Genomic DNA, 20,402 nt, shown 5'->3' on the forward strand with positions numbered 1-20,402 from the left:
ATAAACAGTCACTTGTTTTTTTCTAGAATCCCAAGATGGCCTGAGCCTGACACCACCCCCACCTCTTTGACCAGAGCCCAGGGAGAACAGTCACACATGTCCTTGGCCCTGATTGCCCTCCGGAAGGGTCATCCACAGGCCCGAGCAGGGTAGGACACCTGTGGGAGCAAGGTCATAGCATCTAGCCACTGCCCAGGACCCAGGAGGCCCAAGACCCATCACTGGTACTAGAAGTCCTCCAGTCTGGAAGCCTGGACTGAGCAGAGAGAACAGGAGGATGGTAACACAACCCCAGCAGGAGGCAGCCCCTGGGAGCAGGCCAGAGAGAAAGCAAGGGCCTTCCAGCCTCAGACTGGGTGTTCTCAAACTGGACTTAATGGGGAAGGGCCCCAGATGTGCTAGTTATACTCAGACTCCTGACCCTCCACCCATGTCATGAAGTACATTCGATACTTGAGGATGGGGTCTGAGAATCAGCACTTCTGGCTTCTCCGCAGGTGCCCAGCACAGTCGAAGGCCTATGCCTCAGGAATGCCCTGTGTTTGGCCACCAACCTACTCCCCTAACTTTGTAGCTTTAGAGCCAGACTCTGTCCAGCTGTGTGTACACAGAGCCAGTGGAGCAGACCAGGGCCTCTCCTGGCCTTTGAGGGCCTGGTCCAGCTTAAGCCCCCTGACGCGACATAGAGCAGCACCCCCCGGAACCCCTCCTTCCTTGCAGTGTTAACATCTTCTGCTCAACAGACCATGGTGGGGGTGTTGGGAGATAAGAACATGGTTGGGAAAGTGGTTTGAAAGTTACACAACTTCTAGGTTAGTCTCCAAATCCCAGGCCAAACAGTAAGGGTCAGTGGTGGCCAGGCCTTGGGACTCTACCTCCAGTACCCCAGGATGACAATGAGAAATGGCATCATACTACTTCGTCATTTGGTCTGTAACTAAAACATTGTGGCATTTCCCTTGCTGGACTACACACCTCCCATTCTTATCTAGGTCCTCAGTACAAACATGGAATCTCATCAAGAACAAAATCATTCAGAATTCATGTGCAGAAGGAAAAACCAATCGGGGAGGGGAGGATGGAGGGAGGGAGGTAAAGAGGAAGGGGACAGGATGGTAAGAGGAAGGCGAGGGTCTGACTTCCAAGAGTGTGGAGTGTGGAATTAAGACCAGAAGTCAAGGCCCAAGAGGCCAGAGGGAGCAAGGTCTTACCTGGTGCCTCTGATAGGCGGAAAACATTTTTTCAAAATCCTCTAGGTCCAGAATCTGAAATACCTGCATGTCATCAATCTCATTCCATATGGTGCCAGGGACACGCTCCTAGGATTCAGGACAGGGGAAAAAAAAAAAAAAAAAAACCTATGATTGATCTAACGCCTTCATCAGGAAGATGCCCAATGCATCTGTCCCCTAGGGACACCTACTACAATGGCCAGGCTTTCAGACTTTCAGAAAGGGGTCAGTTCCTACCCCTCCAACCTCTGCCCCTCTTTAACATGCTGCTCCAGGGTAGAGCCCCAAGACAGCTTCCTTCTCTTCCCTTTCATGGGGGCCACTGTAAGCTCATCTCAGAAATCACTGGAAGCACTGAGTGATGGGTAGGAGACAGGAAAGCAGAGGAACCGCCCACCTGCATGGGCCGACTCTCCATGAAGGGCAGAGTTGGCTAGAAGCTGCTCCCGCCCTGGTTGGAATCCCTGGGAGGATCAGAGTGCACACAGATTTGGGATCCTCAAAGCTTTTGCACAGGCTGCATTTCCTGTTTGAGATGGCTGGCTATTTCATTTCCCAAGGTCTTCCTCCTCCTCTCCCAGATAACCAAAAAGTGGATGAATGCCAAAGGTTGGGACACCCTGGCCCCTGTAGTGACTGCTCAGAACATCCAGGCTTTGCCACAACTTCCTGTGGTCAGACCCAGGGAAGGTGTCCCCATCCTTAATGACTGGGATGGGCCCAGAACTTTCTGTCCTAATGTCTCTCAGTTGAGACAGTACCACCCTCCCTGTAGGACCCTTGCACTGGGGTCTGGAAAGGACCCGTTAGCCAAGCCAGAAACAGTCCAGCAGTCTCGTGACACTCTGCTAATGGCTTAGGAGACAGCAGTATGGACTAAGAGGACTTGAGTGTGGTGCACCCTCCCCCACCAGTATGCTCCACCCTTGGGCTCCTGGGAATCTTCACCTCATCCAGAGCATGCTGTCCTTGAAAAGAGAACCTCCTGCCTCCTCTGCCTAGAGGGCAGCCAGGGGACCTTCTGAATAACTCCTCCTCGTCCCCCTCAGCGAGGCTTGGAGAGAGAAGCGTACCTTTCACTCACTTTTATTTTCTTAAACTCTGAAAGGGGGAGGCTAGGCTAGAGTCAGGGGGTGGGGACATTCCTGTGGCCTTCTGAAGGCCAGGGACCCTCGTGAGGAATGCCTGGCTGGGAAGCTCAGAGCAGTAAGGAATACAGGCAACTGGCCAATCCCAACACAGACGCATTCTTTTCATGGCAGAAAAGACCAGAGTGAGTGTGTGTGTACATACATACCCAGGAGCATGCGTGGGGTAGAGGAAGGAGACTGGGGAGAGGGACTGGGCTCCTGGCAAGGGGATGTGGGAGGAAGAGAGAGATGGGAGGGGGACCTGAATCAGAGAAGCAGGGAGGGGCGCTGGCTGCAGGAGTGTGGGGCGCTGAGTGACCCAGCATCGTCGCCTTGACAGGAAAACCGCATAAATCCAGGCCTGGGGGTGGAGGTGGGGAGAGGGAGGCCCACAGAGCTAAATCTTCCCATCCTCCTTATTCTTCATGAGGTCAGGTTAAGAAGAAAGGGCTAGAACAGAGCGCTGGGTGTCGAACATGGGGAAGAACTTCCCGTGAGGCACCAGACAGATCACCTGGGCCCTCTCTCATTTTCTCCAAACACAGCCCCCCTACCCCAGCTTCCTCACATCTTCCAGAAGGATTTGTGGCTCTTCCTGGAGGTCTCCCTGAGGTCTGGAGCCAGAGAGAGGTCAGTGTGTTCCTGATATTCTCCACTACCTAACCGTCATTGCGTCACCCCGAGGTGCCCATCGTGTATCATAATTCCCAAATTTAGTTTTTCCATCACCCTGGCCAAGACCCCATCATCTCTAGTCTTGATTCCTGGGACTTCTGGACCTCTACAGTTAGCCTTTATCTTTCTCAGAAACACATTTCATCACATCTTCCTCATAGAGCATTGCCTGTGGGAACAGGCTGAGCCGGCGGGCTGACGTCCCCAGCCCTGCCACCACGTGGGTCTGTGGGCACAGAGGGATTCTCTTCTTACCCACGTCACACAAAAGGAAGCTGAGTCTCAGGATGCCTACCTCCCTGGGTCATCGTGAGAGCATACTTAGGGCACACATGGCAGTGCCACTAATAACTAATCTGACATTATTATTATTAGGGCTTCCTATGTGTCAAGTCTCTGTTCGAGTCTTTAACATATATTAATTCAAGTGATCCTCACAACCACCTTTTGAAATGGATATCAGCATTACCCCCATTTTACTGATAGGGAAGCTGAAGCCCAAACAATTAAAAAATCTGCCCTTTTTGCACAATTAAAAAATTAGGGACAGGATAGCAAGTTCTCAAATACTTCTCGATGCCCCTCTACCCTGCTCTGCCAAGAAAGTCTACAATTCCCATGAATGTTCCCAGGCATCCACTCCATCAAAATGACACCTTCCCATCTGGTAATGATGCTTTGGCCTGCTTTGGCCTGCTCTGGCCTGCTTTGGGTCCCTAGGGAATTCATGTGGCCTTTACTATTAGTGGACCCCAGAGAAAATCCTAAGCCCAAAGCTCCCTAACAGTGAAAAGTTCCTCCCCTAAAATCAGCTGCTTTGTGTGGATTCCTTAACCATGAGCACACATGAGAACTTAAAATGACATTTTTAAAACCTTAAATTTTTGGTAAGCATGGGAGACAAAAATATTATTTCTCCTTGGCCACAATAAAAAACGTTGAGTCTGCTCATGAACCGTGATCATTCCCACATAGCAATGGCTTTGGGTCTAGAGAGCCCTCTGCCTTCTGAGCTATCATTGCTTTTCTGGCCATGGAGAAGCATCCACGGGCCACAACTGTGCAGTACAGCTGTCCTGAGTTTTTACAGTCTTGTTTTTAAATGCTGCTAACAGGTGACTCTAAAACCCAACCACTTGGATATGATCGGAGGCCTGGGAGACTATAAGGGAGATGTGTCCACGCTGTGGGTTTCCACATAGTTTAGAAGACCAGAGGTGGAAGGAATCGTAGAGATGGCCTCGCAGAGAAGAAACTGAGTTACAGATGAGTGATGTAGACAGGTAGTTGAGTCAAACTGGGTTTGGTTCAAAGTTCAAACCTCTCCCCTGACCCATGTGGTCAAGATCTCTAGCTGTTTCCTGACCACCTTCCTAATTTGCCAGATTCTAAGCTCTCATGGGGCAGTGCCATCTCTCACCTTTAGCATTATCATATCCCCAGTGGAAAGTTCTAGGCAAAGCAGACCTCAGCCTGGCTGGCCAGCTAGTCCACCATCAGGAAGGGCCATCTAACCAACAGCAGGCCCCTGGCTTAGAAATCTCTATCTACTTATCTCTCCTCCGCCTTAAGTCTCCATCTGAGTTCACTGACACTCCAACACAATGCTAAGTTATGGATTCCCTGTGAGTTAGTTCAACAGGCCCCTATAACAGAGTCCAAGGAGATCCATGAACCCCAGCCCCAAGTTGGTGCCTACACGGCAAGACCAGGGTAGCAGAAACCAGTTACCCTGAGTGTATTTGCCCCGGGGACCAAACCAGTGGTTCTCTTAGTAAGATTTGCCATTATTCAAGAACCAGGGGGAGGACTTTGTCCAAATTGTTCAATTATTAGGGGTCCACTGAGACCCGGGGCATCTATAAGCTTGTGAATCAATAGAAGAATCAACTCCCACCCCTGGGCCTGGGATTGGTGATTATTAGTGATTATTGGTGATTTATTAGAGGGCCTCTCACTGTTGCTCTAGAAATGTAAACACTGTATGCAGCTCTCCCAGGAGGAGGCCAAAATGGCTCTATCTTCCCGTTGAACTCTTCAGTCCTTTGTACACACTGCCCTGATCTTCACCAACATCTGGACCTCAGCCCCAGTTCTGCCTATATTTTCCACCCTTTCCCTCAAATCAACCCTCTCCTTGAAATTCTAGCCCAGCCCTGTTGTGTCCAGAGAGCAGCCTGCCTGGCGCAGGCCCTGAGCTCTCCGCCACTCTGTCAGCCCTCAGCACACACAAGCTCCTCTTCCAGGTAGCTTTGTTGACATGGGCAGAGCCCACGCCTAGCATCTCTCCCAATGCAGACGTTCTCCCCAGGGCACCTGGTTGCTGAGCTGCTGGCTGCAGCAACCCTCTCATCTGCATCAACTGTGACTCCATCCCCCCACCACCAAAGATGGGGCCCAACCCTGGGGAAGACGTCAAGCAAGAGACAATGCAGAGGTCTGACCTCCACTGGCTGCAGGAGAATGGACCAGCTGCCCCCTTCCTGGCCACTCACCTCATTCAGCTTGACCCAGTTGAAGGACTTCAGTGGGTGGGAAGGTTGGGGGACACGCTTTTTCCTGAGTGGGACATCACTGCTGGGGAAGGGGTCCTGAGGGAGGGGGAGGCCCATGCTGAAGCAAGGTGGGGCGCCGGGGGGTGTGGGAGGCCCTCCAGGTGGTGGGGGTGGGGGTGGAGGTGGGGGGCAACAGGAAAAGGGGAGAGGAGGTGGGGGTGGAGGCAGGTCGTTGGTTGTCACCGACGAAGACAAGGGAAGTGGACCTCCAGGGGGAGGGGGGGAAGATACAGGGCCCGTCTGTAAGGAGACAGAAAAATCAAAAGGTTCAAGCCATCAGCATTGATGCCAACCAGTTCCCACCACCATTTCCTTCTTTACTTAGTTTCCATCTATCCTAGACCCCAAATCCTGCTCTTACCTCCCACATAGTCAAACAGACACTGGAAAATCAGTCACAGTCATCACAATAAAGCAGCTGGGTTGGTGCATACAGTTGTTCATGCTACAGACTGCACAAGGACATCCAGCTGCGAGGGTAAGGGGGAGCAGATATCCCACCCGCACTTTCCTATCCAAGGGCCTTTCCTGGGATAATGTCATCCAGAGCAAGGGGCATTGTGTTTCTAATGAACATAAGGTGGCACACATACAGCCTCAGGGGTCCTTTGGGTCCTGACCTGAGGTCCCCCTTTCTTTTCTCCTTCATTTTGGGGGCCTTGGCTCCTCCCCACGCCTACTCTGCCCACCCTGTTCCAAAGCCTAGGGTCTCAGCTGAGCCACATCAAAGGGAAGAGAGTGACCACATACCGAGATCTCACTGAGTTGGGCGACCAGCTCTGCCACTTGTCCCTTAGCCTGACGCAGCTCCTGGGACTCTCGGGCCAGCTTGTCCTTCATCTTGTTCAGCGTCCGCATCATCTCTTCCTTCTCCAGCGTCTTGGTCTCACACTCCCTCTCCTTTCTCTCCAGCCGACTCACAAGCTCCATGTGTTCTGGCATGGGGGAGGGGCCAGGGAGGAGGAGGAGCGGGTGTGGGTCTGCAGCCCTCTCCATGGCAGGAGATGGGGTCCCAGGTGGGGCTGGGGGTGGGGAGCGCAGCAGGCTTGGGCAGAACCTCTCACCTTTCCGGAACTTCTCAGCCTGGTCACGCCACTGTTTCACCTCATTCTCATTGATGAGCCTGGTGAAGTGGGGGAGCGAGAGGAAGGGGGCCATGTGACCCTTGCCCAGCATTCACAGCTCCCAGAAGACAGGCCCTGTGTTCATGTACCCTGATCTCCAAACTGCCTAGCCACGTCAAGGAGGCAGGAATTTTAACTTCTCCGATCTCTGTCCAGGTCTCTGTTCTTGCCCAGTCCTCACATGGAGTAGGAAGGACCTGGAGACACCTTATAAGCTAAGTCTTTGAAGGAACTGAGACTCAGAGAACAGAGATGGGGATGACAGCTAACCCACGGCAGAACTAGGACTGCATCTCATGCTTTCCTTAGTTGTACGACTCTCGTATCCCTTTATAAAAATAGGCCTGTGCATCTGAGATAGAAATGCTAGCTCTATCATGGTGCAGGCTTCCGAAGACCAATGTGTAACAGCAAGAGAAACTGCTCACCCCCCAAAACACAGAACAACTAGGTAGAGAGGGGACACATCTAAAATACAGGATGTCCTCATTCATGTCAGACTCCTGTCACAAGGTAGCAGAAGTAAGCTTTTACCTAGACATCAAGATATATGAGGGTTAAGATGCAAAGTGAGATCCCACAGTCTTTTGTGAATGTGAATGTGTGAGCCAGTTAGATCCACGACTTTTGGCCTGCTCAACCACATCAAGGAGAGAAAGAGGGAGGGGGTATAGAGAGGGGAAGGATTTGGTGATGGGATTTCTTTGCAGTGATTGCTGTGGTCACTGGGATGCTACCTCCTCCTCCACCATCCAGGAAAGGGTTTTCTCTGGGCCCATGAGATTTGGGCCCAGGTTCCTTGACAAAAGGAGGGAGACAGAGTAGACTGGGTTCTGGCTTGGACCCAGGAAATCCAGTGGGTGGAGGAGAATTGATCAGGAAAGGCTGATGAGCTGGGAGCTGCTGGCACTCCTAGGTTTCCTGCCATGAGAGGTGTAAAAAATGCCCATGGGCCAGACACGAGCCTCAGGGAGGAACTGGGCTGTAGCCACTGTAAGTCCTGCCCAAGGGTCCACCTGGGAGGAAACTGGGAAAGTCCACACTGTGAGTCGATGTGCACAGGACAGCCAGTGACACAGGGGCTGATGAGACGGCTGGAAGCAGCCAGCCAGAGAGCTGGGGAAACCCCCGAATGACTGCGAGCTGGCTATTGCAGTGAGAAGCACCCATCAAGGGGCTACTGAAGATCCCAGGAACACATGACATCTTGATGCCTGAGCTGTGCTCAGAGAGCAGGAAGATGTTGCCTGATCAATCAATAATGACCTTTTCCCATTTTCCTTCTTGCCCCAAGGCTGCCTTTAGAAGGGTCAGAAACTGACTAGCTGGTGGAAAGAGGGGTGGGAAATAGAAGGAATTAGAAGAGAAATGGAATAGATCAAAGAAGCCAACATCTCTCTCACCCACACATCTCAGCCTCCCCAGGCCCCAATCAGTAAAGGGGAGAGATTGAAAGCTTTATCAAGCCCAGAAGTCCTTTTACACCTAGGACTAGCCCTCCTGGCCGCAACAACTTAACGTGATCTTAGGACTTCCATTGCCCAAGAAACAGCAAAGCCTTTGCTAGACCTAATGAGTTGACATTCTCTGGTAGTAGAAAAGCATCCCCTCTGATAGTGTAAAAAAATTAGCAGAAAATAAAACAAGCTGCCTTTTGATTGCTTTACTAGTTGCCCTGGCCCAACATACCCGTTCAGGTTTTAACTAAATCAATATCCGATGAATTGTGCAAAGGAAAACAATATTCAGAATTCACATTCTACATGGCATCGGAAAGCAATATAATGATTCAATGAGAGCCCAATTATCTCCTTAAGAAAAACTGGCTCAGAATCATACCCAAAGTTAAGTAAAAGTTTAAAATTAAAAATCAGTGTGTTAGCTAGGCATGGTGATGCATGCCTGTAATCCCAGCAGCTCAGGAGGCTAGGACAGGAGGACTGCAAGTTCAAAGCCAGCCTCAGCAATGTAGCGAGAATGTAAGCAACCTAGTAAGACTCTATCTCAAAATTGAAAAAAAATAAAAAAAGGGGGATGTGGCTTAGTAGTTGAGTTCCCTGAATTCAATCCCTGGTACAAAAGAAAAAAATAGTTAGCATGTTAAGGTCATTTTATTAATTAACAGGTGTAAATTTAGATTCTCTGTATTCCTCTATATCCAGGGTGGGTAAAATATAAGCCAGATGGTTTCAGGCTCTGACCACCTCATTCAACATGCTCATGGTCAAATGGCCATGCTCTCTGTCAGTGGTGGGCAAACTTTCTGTAATGGGCCAGAGTAAATATTTTAGGTTTTTACACACCATGTCTAGTCTCTGTCACATATTCTTGCGTTTGTGTTTAAAATACAAAAGTTACTCTTAGCTCATGGGCCATATAAAAACAAGCTGGAAGGTGGAAGTTAGCCCATGTGCCACAGTTTCCTGCTCAGCGCCGTGTGGACTTGTTTAAATAACCCCTCCATCCAACCCACACAGGGTCATCGAGAGTCGAGAACACAACCTACACACCTGTGCTGCCTGACGCTAATCATTGGCCACATGTCATGTTGCTGTTCAAATTTAAAATTCAGTTCCTCAGTCACACTAGCCACATGTCAAGTACTCAATAGCCACATTTGGCTCCTGCATTGGACAGTTCAGATGTGCAGCTTCTCCTTTATCCTGGAGAGTTCGACTGAACAATGCTGCTCACTTGGGGGTGTCTGGGTAGAGAGAGGGAGCGGAGGCGGCACTGGTGAGACCCAGAGTGGGAGAGAGAGACAGATCAAAGGCCGGCCACGACTCACATGTTAACGATGTTCTTGACATTGAAGTTCTCCAGTGGAGCCAGGTCAGGGTCTACACCTCGCTCATCCTGGAGGACAATCTGCTGGAGGATCCGATCCAGGAGCTGCCACTGCTGGAAGTAGCCTCCGTTACGCTTGTCTGAGGGAAGACAGCCCCATATCTGTAACGCAGCCCTGGAGATCCTGGAGACACCGCCCCAGAGGGACCTCCTAGGCTCTGCTGGTGAGGCACCCCTTCCTCCTGCTTGGTAAGCTCCTAGTCTGATGGAAGGTGCGATGCCGCTGTGAGAATGGAGACCCCCGAACCCAGCCGTCTCCTGATTACCTGCAGTGGACCTTCTGTGAACCATCAACCCTGCTAACGTACTTCTCTCTCTATGAAATGCTTCCTGGCTGCCTTTCTTCCCTCTTGGGACCCCGGCCATACTATACTCTCAGAATGTAAATTGCTTTTTACATTATCTATGAGAAGCACCTGTTTTGAAATATTACATGCTCTAAATAATGAAGTCTTCGGGGGAAGATATTTTTAAAAAATTTTAGGATTATCTATGTTATTGCTCTACAGAGGAAGATGAAAGGAAACTGATTACAGGTGTGCACAGAGAGCACCTCAAAATGAGTCAAAGAAGTGGTTAATGGAACCCAGGAGGATTTATTGGCTGAGGTGACCTTGAACTATGAAGGCAAAGGCATGATACACTGTGCCTGATCTCACAAGGCCCCACTCCCATCCTCTCGAGTCCTAGTCCAGCTCGACATGACAGACCCTAGGTCTTCTCTGGTCCTTGAGGCCACACACTTCATCTCCACAGACCCCCAACAGAAGTCAACCAATGAAATCCTGACTTCAAATTCCACCCAAGAGTTGACAGATTGTCTTCAAAACCTCATTTGGGGGCAGAGTAGAGAGACCCACGCGCATTGCTCATGGAACACCAGACTTGGGAACCACTGGGAGCAAAAGCAGCCAGCTTTCTGGGGCCTTCCCCGTCTTCCCTGATGACCTTCTGAGCTGAGTTTTAGAGAACTGATCACTTCCTGGTCCCACTCATTGTCTCTGTCTTACTTTCCACTGTTTCACCAACACATGCGTTACCAAGTGACAGTGTCACTCATTTACTTTTCACCAGGTAAAAAGAACATTTTTCACCTAAAGTCCTATCCCCAGAGAAAGGAAAATTCTCTACGGAAGAACTTGTTTAGCCTCAGATCCATTGGTTGCAAAATAGAGACAAAACTGCAAACCTTAGTATACAGTTCTCAGGTCATTCTGAAGTTCAGGGATGATATGCTAAAGAACCTCACGTCATGTCAGGCCCAAAGTTGGCACACAATAAATTGTATCTGTAGACACCATCCCTGGGATCACCAAACCTCTATCACCACCAATTCAGCACACCACCAATTCAGCTGGCCATTAGGATGGGCCAATGGAATACAAAAAAATATTCTGCTTTGTGAAAAGCTAGAGTACCAAGCGGTGTAGTTAAAGCTCATTTCAACCTGCATCCTGGGGTTGCTGTTGGTAATTTAATCAATCACTGCACACACCTGTATCTTAAGAACTTAGACACCTGCTTCTGAGATGCTATTTGGGATACCTAAAGAAGCAGGGGCAAAGGCGTTAGGGTGAGAGTCAGCAAAGACTAAATAAAAAAGTGATAGAACCTTAAAAAAAAAAAAAAAAGAACATGCTCATTGCACATCTTAGCTACCTCTGCAAGCACAAAACTTCTTTTGAGAATTAAGATGGTCTTTGTCATGAAGAAATAGCAGAGCTATTTGATTTTGCAATGATCAAGCTACTGTTTTGTTGACAAGGATGTTAGAGTTGCTCAGGCCCAATCCCAGCTCCTCTACTGGGTGACACTGGACATCGTGACCCCCAAGAAGGGAGGTAAGGGAGGGGCCTGCATCATGTGGTCTGGCCTCCCAAGGGTAAGTGCAGAGGGATATGTGGGCAGTCTCACCTGCCCAGAGAGGTCCCAAAGTCTCATCTCAACCTGCCCTGGGGGGATCTCAGGCCCAGTAGGCAAGCATGAGCGCAGGGTACTCACAGGGCATCTGCAGGCAGTGGTGCAGGACAGACAGCAGGCATGGGTAGGCCTCAGTGTGCTTCAGCTTCTTGTGGATCAGATCGAACATCTGGGAAGCACTCTTGGTGTCGATGTGCACCTGAGGGAACAGGGGCACGGTGAGTGGGGACAGACAGGCAGCAGAGAAAGAGAAGAGCGGGGAGAAAGCCCTGCTTCCTTCCTCGCTGCCTCCTCTCTCAGGACAGCTTTTCTCCCACACTTCTGGCTGAGACTTAAAAAGGAGGAGGGCAGGGATGTTAATCACCTAAACCAGGGACATTGTCACCGTGGGCTGGATGACTGCCTGCTGTTGGAGCCATCCTGTGCACTGCAGGATGTGCAGCAATGTCCTTGACCTCTGCCCACCAGATACCAGTGGCATCCTCCCCTGCGCCTCCCTAAGTTGTCACAATCAAAAACTTCTCCAGCTTCAGCAGATGTGCCCTGGGTGGTGGGAGTGACCAAACCAGCCCTGGTTGAGAACTACTGATCCAAACTAAGGGAAGGAAGGGGGCGGGCAGAGATGCTCCAGGGTAGCACCTGTCCTGGGGCGGCCCAGGCCCACCAACTGGGTTGAAGTCCCAGATCTACTCACCAGCTGTGGACAACAGGCAAGATGCTCCTCCTCTCCACCCCCACTTTGTTATGTATAAAATCCCGGGCTTTTGTGAAAATACAACGGGGGTGGGGGTGGGGGGGTAGTTCTTGGTGCCTTGAAGCACCCTCCAGCCCAGGAGGCGGCTTCGGTTTAGGTAGGGATTTTATTACGTGATGTTTAAGCATGGGAGGGGTGTGTCTTCAGAGTTGCTACAGCTAAAATGATTTGGTTTTCTAAGCATGAGCTGGTTAGGGATGGAGAGAGGTGATTCAGAAAACTTCCAGAAGGCAAGAAGAAAGTCAGCCCTAGAAAGATTTTGAGACTAATTGTATACAAGATTATGACAGTCTTTCTTTGTGGCATTTTGGTCTCCTTAGGGACAGATGTCCAGGTGTGGCCCATCAGGTGGGGCCACCGGAGCCAGCATACCACAAGAGTTCCAGAAATAGGACCCAGCCATGTGGCACCCCTAGGGACCCAACCAACACTGGACTCACCCCAACACAGGACCCAGAGCAGTGGTTATGTGGTTGCCTGGGACCCCACTGCAATCACCCCATCCCCAGAGGCTCCTCACCATGTCGAACCTCCGGGCTAGCTCCAGGTCGTCCTCGTTCCGGACCATCTCAAAGAAGTCTAAATGCCTAGAGAGGATGGGGGAACAGAGCGGGTAGACATTACAGCCAGGACATCCCTGATTGGGGATTAAGCCCCTTCAACCACCTCCCCCGACTGGCAAAATCTCAAAGTTTAACTCAGGTGAGGCTAAGGCAAAAGAGAGAAGCTACTGGATAGAAGCCAATACCTGCCCTTTATAAGAGCCCGAGACCTTCCTTCAGGGAGGTCATCCCAGGGTCCTATCTTCTAAGGTCAGCATTTCTCAGTTTTGACACTAGTGACATTTTAGGCTCCATTACCCTTGACTGTGGAAGACTGATGTCTGTGAAGTGTTGAGCATCTTGGTTGCTACCCACTAGATGCCCACACCTCTCCTCCCCCAAGAGTGACAACCCAAAATGTCTCCAGGCAGGGCTGAGGGTCTCCTGGGGGATACAGTTGCCCTCAGTCAAGAACTGCTGCCCTCCATCCATCTTTCCCAGTGTCCTTCTACTGTCCCCAGGTCAGCCCTCAAGCTAATGTCTCCCTTATTTCCCACCCCATCAACACACAGGCTCGCTCCTCCCCAGACATCCTCTCCCCCTTGCGACCCAGTGCAATAATAGCCTGTGCTAATGGGACTGAACCGGAGGGGACTCATTGGTAACACAAGAATCTACCTCTGCTCTTTGATCAGCAAAGGCTTTATCATATGCATCTTGGATGGGCTTTTCTTTTCTGAGCAAGAGTGTACTGCAGGGCGTTTAGCGTTCTTGTCCCCAACCAACCAACTTGAAAATCAAAGAACAGTCCCACATATTTTCAAGTGTCCCCCAGGGGGCAGTGCTGGCATGGTTGAGAACTACTGGGTTCACCTGCCTATACACTAGGTGATGAGTCAAGGTCAGCACAGGGGACAGGCTAGGGCACACCTGCCCCATACACAGCTGGATATGGCAGGGAAGGGCAGCTTTCACAATGGTCCTGGCCATCTCCAACTGAGACACTGTCCCTACCCGTTTGCCGTGGGGCTGGGTGGCTGGGGCCTTACTTGTCCAGGATGGCGTTCTCGTGTTGTCGGAGCTTATCGATCACAGGCTGTATCCCCAGCATCAGGAATTCATACCGTAGATGTAGACGAAACTCCAGATTATCCTGGGGGTCACCAAAACAGCACGGAATTGAGTGGTTGGTCTTATGCCCAAGAGAATCCCCTGGGGACCCCTTGTCCACACCCCAGCCATCGTCCCACCTCGCCAGCAGCAAACTCACTTGAGCTGCTTCAAGTCCCAGGGTTCTAAAGCAGGATGGAACAAGATAACCTTGACCTTGTTATTCCTCTAAGCAAGCCCACTGCCCAGTTCCTTTTAGGTCTCCCACGTCACTTCCTTCTAGCCCCTTACCAATGTTCTCTTAGCTTTTGGCATCAAGAAGCAGCACGGCAGAGTGACCTGGGCATGAGCTTAGGAGTCAGGGAGACCTTGGGTTAAATCCCTACTCGGTCTCTTCGTAGTGTTTTGACCTTGGCAAAGCCTTGGATTCCTCATTTGTTAAATGGTCATAACACTAACTTACTGGTACAGGTGATGTTCATAAAAATTACCTGCCGTGATGTGACTACTCCCAATCAGAATGGATGACAACCATACAGAGCTGTGATGTCAGTATCTCAGGGACAGATTATTCCCCATTCCTACCTCGCCTAATTCTGTCATCATATTTGCATGTAAAAAATGTATGCTGGCAGAGAAAAGGGAAAAGTTAGATCATTCAGTTGCTTTCTTTGCCCTTTTTGTCCTTCAAGTTCACCTTGATGGGGTTCATCTGATTGCCTTAGAATTGGAAGGGGGAGTGTTCATCTGCTCTTCAATTTCTTCTAATGTTGCTATCTTAATATTCTGAGAATTACATTTTGATCTGAAGGGAAACCAGAAACCACACCTCCTAATAGAAGGTGCTAGAAAAGCAAGACCAGCCAACTCAGAAATCAATTCAGGGGCCGGGGTTGTGGCTCAGTGGTAGAGCACTCGCCTAGCATGGGCAAGGCCCTGGCTTTGATTCTCAGCACCACATAAAAATAAGTAAATAAAAAATAAAGGTGTTGTGAAAATCAAAGAACTAAAATGAAAAAAAAAATAAATATTTTTTAAAAATAAAGAAATTCAGAAGCAGGTTTCTAGAAAGCTCTAGAAAGAAGGGTCAAAACTTGACATCCTCCCATAAACAATCCCCCACCACCTAAGCCATCACCAGCTAGCCCAGCTGGGAGTGTGACCACGGTACACATAATGCACCATGCCACCTCTGCAGGAAACTCCCCAGGAGCCCTCCCAGGTTTAGATAAAGTCAAGAAAAGCCAGACAGTCCTCAGGGCAGCTTTGAGGAGCCTCTGATAAGCAGTGAGTTTCGTGCAGTCCAGGTCTGCAGTGGTATTGCCCTAGCAATGATGAGGGTCATGACAAACTATTCTTTCTTGGCCCCAAGTGAAGGAAACAATAGGTTCTAAAGATAATCGCAAGGTGATGTTGGCAGTAACAGGCACATGGACCAGATGGCCCTCCTCTCAGATGGCACTTCCTCAGGAAGAAGACACTCACACACACTGTACCCCAGGGTCAGAAATCGGGAGCCAGCAAAGGCAAGGTCAAGGTGCCTCACCTCTCCGGCTCCAGCATTGAGGACAGCGTTGATAAAGGACATGATGGCTGTTTTCAGATTCACTTCATCCCGGTACCGGCCCAAACTTCGATCTAGCTCATTCAGCAGAGTCTGGATGGGAAGGTAGGACAGGGCAGGAGCAGGGGTCAGGGTCCTACAAGAACAGTTTCCACCCCTTTGCTCCTGATGTCTCTAGAGGTCTCCTCTGCTCTCTCTGTCCAATCACATATCTGAGCTTATCTGGGACCACCTCAGACCTCACCTCAGGTGGGAACTTCCGGTGCCTCTCCATGCCTGTCTCTGCCCCACCTGCCTTCCTGCCCTCGAGGCCCCCAGGCTCAGTTTCTACAGCTGAGCAGGGCTGCAGGGCCAGATCCAGCTGTAGCGTGTGTTGACTCCCTCCCCAGCTCCCGATGGCATGGATGCTACCTTCCCTTCCTTTTACAACTTCTGCAAAGGATTATGGGCTACTTTCTGCACAGAGCAGCTACTCAGAAATGTTTGCTGACAGAATCAACCAAAAGCCTATTCAGACAATAAGTCATAGAGTTTGAGGCCTGCTCTGTGCCAGGCACTGTGCTGAGATACTTTATATATTACTTTCTGGGTAGGTCAGAGAGAAAAAAAGAGAATGGCATGGCTCAGTGCTGTCCCAGTGTCCCCTCATTAGGCACTGGTCCAGGCTTTGAGCCTAGAATCTTGACCCCAGCAATTGCCCTACATTCAATTCTTGACTGAGACCCTACCATGAGCCAGGCACTAGGTGCAGGGATGCAGAACCACAAAGATGAGGCCAACAAATATTCCAGGAACTCACAGTCTCGTGGAGACCAGCCCATTTCCCCAGCTACACCCATCATGTCTTTGGAAGTAAGTCCCCTGGTTCCCAGTCCTCTCTTCCTTCCCCAAGCAAGCATGCCACCCATGATGACTCCTTTTCCTCCAGTTTCCATTACTGTCCCTTGCCACCAGTATGTGTCACCTCTGCCCACCCTGTTGGCACCACCACCTAGAGTCACACTTCTCACCTGGAAGCGCGTCCTCTCTGCTGCGTACACCTGGTAGTGTAGCATGGCCTGCAGCACCTTCTTGTGGCCTCCAGGGACGAGGCACACAGCGCCCAGGATCTCCAGCACGGCCACCTTGGTCTTGCTGTTCTCTGTGCGCAGACTCTGGGCAATGGTGCTGATGGCCTCGGGCTGGGCCAGCACATGAGCTCGCCCCTGGGAGTTGTTCATCAGTGCCTTGATGCAGCCGATGAGGGAGGTGTGGATGCGGCTCTCACAGGTGGCATGGTCCATACTCCGGAGGAAATTTAGCAGACAGGTCAAGCCCTCCAGCTCGATGAAGCGGGTCACAAACCTATCAGCCAGAGGCGTTAGCAAAAGAGGCATCCTGAAGGTCATTCTGTGTACATTTTGCAAATAGCCACCTCATGACCTGTGACCTGCCATGGACCACGTCCCATCTACAGCAGTTGCTTGGTTCATTTATAAAGTTTACCCAAAGCACTGAAACCCTATCGTCCTCACAGAAAACTCATGTTTTATTGGCATTTTAAATAGTGTGCATTTGCATAGCATTGACTCTCAATTGCATAGTTTAAATGGGATGGAGGTGAAGGAATGATCACAATTATTATGGCCAGCAAACCTAAAGATCCATCTCTAATGAGAATGGGAATTAGAAGAACTTAATCAGAGCACAAGAAAGATTTTAATACAGAGGGGCCGTCAGACTCACTGAGCTAAGGGACCAAGGCTAGAAAACTATATTTCAGGAGATCCTCAAGAAAATAGCAAAGTTATCATGAATGTTAGCAGAAAACATTAAAATCTATTTAGTTCAGGGTTTCTTAACCTGTAGTTTGTGTTTCTGCAAAGAGTCTATAGATAGCATTCAGGGATCCAAGCACTGGGAGGGGAAAAGACATTTACATTTTTATTTTTGAAAACCTCTAACTGAAATTAAGCATTTCCCTCAATAATGAGTGCAGGCTATCAAAGAGAGTGCTATTAGAAGAATATGTAACTCTGTCACCCAAACAAACCACTGCTATTTTCATATCAAATTATAGTTTTTGCTGGGATCTCAAAATCATTTATACCCAACAGCATGTCAAGATTATGGTGGTTGTTATCAGATCTGGTGCCAGCTATTGCTGTGGAAAGCATAAAGAGGCACATTTATTGCTATCTCATGCATTTTTAATATTGGTAACTATATTTTAATTGAATTTGTTTATTTTTTAACCCTACCTATTTATCTCTTTTATTATTTAAAAAACATCATTTCTGAGAAACACTCCATAGGTTTCATCTGGGTGCCAGACTCCAAGGCAACACACAAAAGAAGGTTTACAGTTCTTGATACAGTAGAATAATACCCAAAGAACTGAGGAAATGGTTATAAATTGATCTTAGGGAACATTATCTATAATCAATAGATAAATATATTTATAAGTATTTTGTATTATACCTATGATGCAAATATGCCTAGAATATGCTCTCGAATTAATAATAGATTTTTTTCCTTTTTTCTAACAGATGCTCTTCTGTATGCTACAAAATTCCACAATGACTATGTGTAATTTTTGTAATCTAGATTTTATTAAGGAAATTAAAAATGAATTGAAGTGGACGAACTTGGCAACTTCCCTCGACCTCTTTACTTTGTGAGCACCTCATTCTTTCCTGCATGCATGTCCTTCCCAGACTGACCCCCACCTGCGCAGAGGGACACAGGGATGTGGATGCTCCACCCTCCTGAAGGCTGTTTCCAGGTCCCAGGGCAGAGAGCTCAACCAGGACCAGGACAATGCATATATACCCCCGCAGCGGACAGGTGACACATGCTAATAACTAGTTCCTTAGGGAAAGAGAGAGAGCAGAAAAGACCTGATTGTACTCTTTGCCCATTTCCAGGACATAAATGCTCCTAGCCTAGCTGATTTCAAGCTATCCGTGGTGATGTCATTGAACATGGAGTTGGAAAGAGATGCCTCATTTAGGCCGTGTTTCCACCATACACACATAAAGGGCATAAATTCAAGAGTGTAAATTCAATAGTGAAGAGCATATGTAATAGCAAAATGTGGAAAAAGAATTAGAGACTTATATGTTTCAAGTATTGGTTTTGATATAATTTAATTAATTGTAAGTTTATGTAATTAATAGGTTTAATAACTAGTGTGCCCCATTGCTGAAGATTTAACAATCACCTCTCACCAACTAGTTCCTGCACGTGCCTGGATACATCCAGAGCCAAAGGCAAGGAACCCTTTACAGCTCATGCTCTTTTGGGGCCCTATACACTGTGGTCTGGGAGGTAGGAGGAGTCCTCCTATGGCACCGGAGACACCCATCTCCTTTCTGCAGCCCCCATGGCTTCCACTCAGAGATGGTCAAAGCTCATGCATTGACTCTATATCCCCCGATCCTGGTTGAAGTCATTCTTAACCCACACCCACTTTCTCCCTGACTGGGGCACTCACCCTGTCCCCTCATTCTTAGGAAGTCCTTCCTTACATGCTTTGTCCATCTGGCCACCCTCCTGTTCTATTCTTCCTCCAAATACCAAGGGCCTGCCCTTGATCCCTCTTTAGAGAGCTCCTGAGGACCCGAGGCTTATCTGAACCTCTCCCGGGTTCTACTCCCCCCACCCCCACCCCAGCAGCTCGCAGCGACCCAGCAGAGGGGAGACGGAGCTGGAAGTGAAAGGGTGAGGTAGAGTCTAGGAATGTCAGGTAGAACTGGCAAGGGCCAGCATAGGAGCAGAGCACATCAGGGGACCACCTGGGCAAGGACTCGAAGTGAGGAAGGAAAGAGGCCCAGTCACCTCATGGGCTGTGTCCGCAGCGCCGTCTTCAGGTCTTCCACGATCTGGTTCCTCATCTCTGTCTCCTCCTCATCAAACGCATACAGACTCTGCATCTGAGGAGCCAGCAGGTAAGAGGGGATACTGGTCAACTGGTCACACTGGGCCACCTGTCCCCTAACCCAGGCTTGACTCAGGGGCACCCTCACCTCAGGAAGAGTAAGGCCTCAGGGATTAGTTTACTAAGACAGAGGGTCTGAGGGGACCCAGGTTCTGGTCTAGGACTTCACTATCTTCTTCTGTGAAATAGGAAGAATTACTGGCCCAACCTATTTCCCAAGCCTGGGTGACATCCAGATGGGTTAATAAATGCTTAAATAGTTGGGGCACTCTGAAGTTGCACAGAGGAGGGGTGGATTATGATGAGTTCTCAGGAGTAATGGAAAACCTCTACACCTCAGTAGGACACGGAGAGAACGGAGGGGTCTGACTCTCTCTTACTCTCTCCAGGTGGAGAGAGAGAAGGAGAGGACCAGCCGCTCACCGCAGCCATGGAGTTGATGCGTTCGATGTAATAGTCAGGCCAGCTGGTTGCCAGTTTGTTGGGGTCCTCTTGCTCCTGGAACAAGAAGAAGGATGGTATGGATCAACTGGCAAGACCCATGGCCTGTGACCCTGAGCTCTATTTGAAGTCAGCAGAGGGAATGTTCCCAGCCCTGCCCACAGTGGATAACTAGAGCAAGATGCAAAACCTCCCCAGGCTCCTGTTTCTTCCTTGATAAAATCGACAACAAACACTGAATCTTGTGACCCACTAATGACACAGGCAGAAACTATGCAGGCAGACACTTCCAATGGAGGGCATGTACTGTTTTTAAAACTCTTTTCTCCTGCTATAACTGTTCTACCTACACTTAATAAAATGTAATTTTATGACTGTTGTGTCTAATACAAATTTTTGCCTATATTTTGTACATCTTTCATTTTTGGCTGATGTCATTCTTATATCATACAACAGTACTGGTCTATGGCGGTTTGGAAATTTAGAAATTCGGTCTTTCAGTTTGGGAATAATGATATAAAGCATTTGGTGTAGTGCAAAACACACAGGAGGTACTCAATAAATAGCAACTACAAAAAAGAAATCAAAT

General features: G+C 49.2%; 1 protein-coding gene across 5 annotated transcripts in view; it reads right to left on the minus strand.

Moving 5' to 3' along the window:
• Daam2 (dishevelled associated activator of morphogenesis 2) overlaps window positions 1-20,402 on the minus strand; it is a 105,706-nt gene that overhangs the window by 16,627 nt on the left and 68,677 nt on the right. For all 5 annotated transcript variants that reach the window (XM_058581409.1, XM_058581408.1, XM_058581410.1 and 2 more), the window contains 12 exons: window positions 19,796-19,870; window positions 19,273-19,367; window positions 16,464-16,797; window positions 15,436-15,546; window positions 13,829-13,932; window positions 12,758-12,824; window positions 11,565-11,682; window positions 9,505-9,643; window positions 6,657-6,715; window positions 6,343-6,527; window positions 5,533-5,832; window positions 1,212-1,319 (listed from right to left, as the gene is read on the minus strand). In XM_058581409.1, coding sequence (XP_058437392.1) covers window positions 1,212-1,319; window positions 5,533-5,832; window positions 6,343-6,527; window positions 6,657-6,715; window positions 9,505-9,643; window positions 11,565-11,682; window positions 12,758-12,824; window positions 13,829-13,932; window positions 15,436-15,546; window positions 16,464-16,797; window positions 19,273-19,367; window positions 19,796-19,870 — 1,695 coding nt within the window. The remainder of the gene's footprint in view (window positions 1-1,211; window positions 1,320-5,532; window positions 5,833-6,342; window positions 6,528-6,656; window positions 6,716-9,504; window positions 9,644-11,564; window positions 11,683-12,757; window positions 12,825-13,828; window positions 13,933-15,435; window positions 15,547-16,463; window positions 16,798-19,272; window positions 19,368-19,795; window positions 19,871-20,402) is intronic.

Source organism: Marmota monax, unplaced genomic scaffold (assembly GCF_021218885.2).
Source record: "Marmota monax isolate L192 unplaced genomic scaffold, Marmota_monax_Labrador192_F-V1.1 WCK01_AAM20220418_F8-fsc00127, whole genome shotgun sequence".
Taxonomy (NCBI): Eukaryota; Metazoa; Chordata; class Mammalia; order Rodentia; family Sciuridae; genus Marmota; species Marmota monax.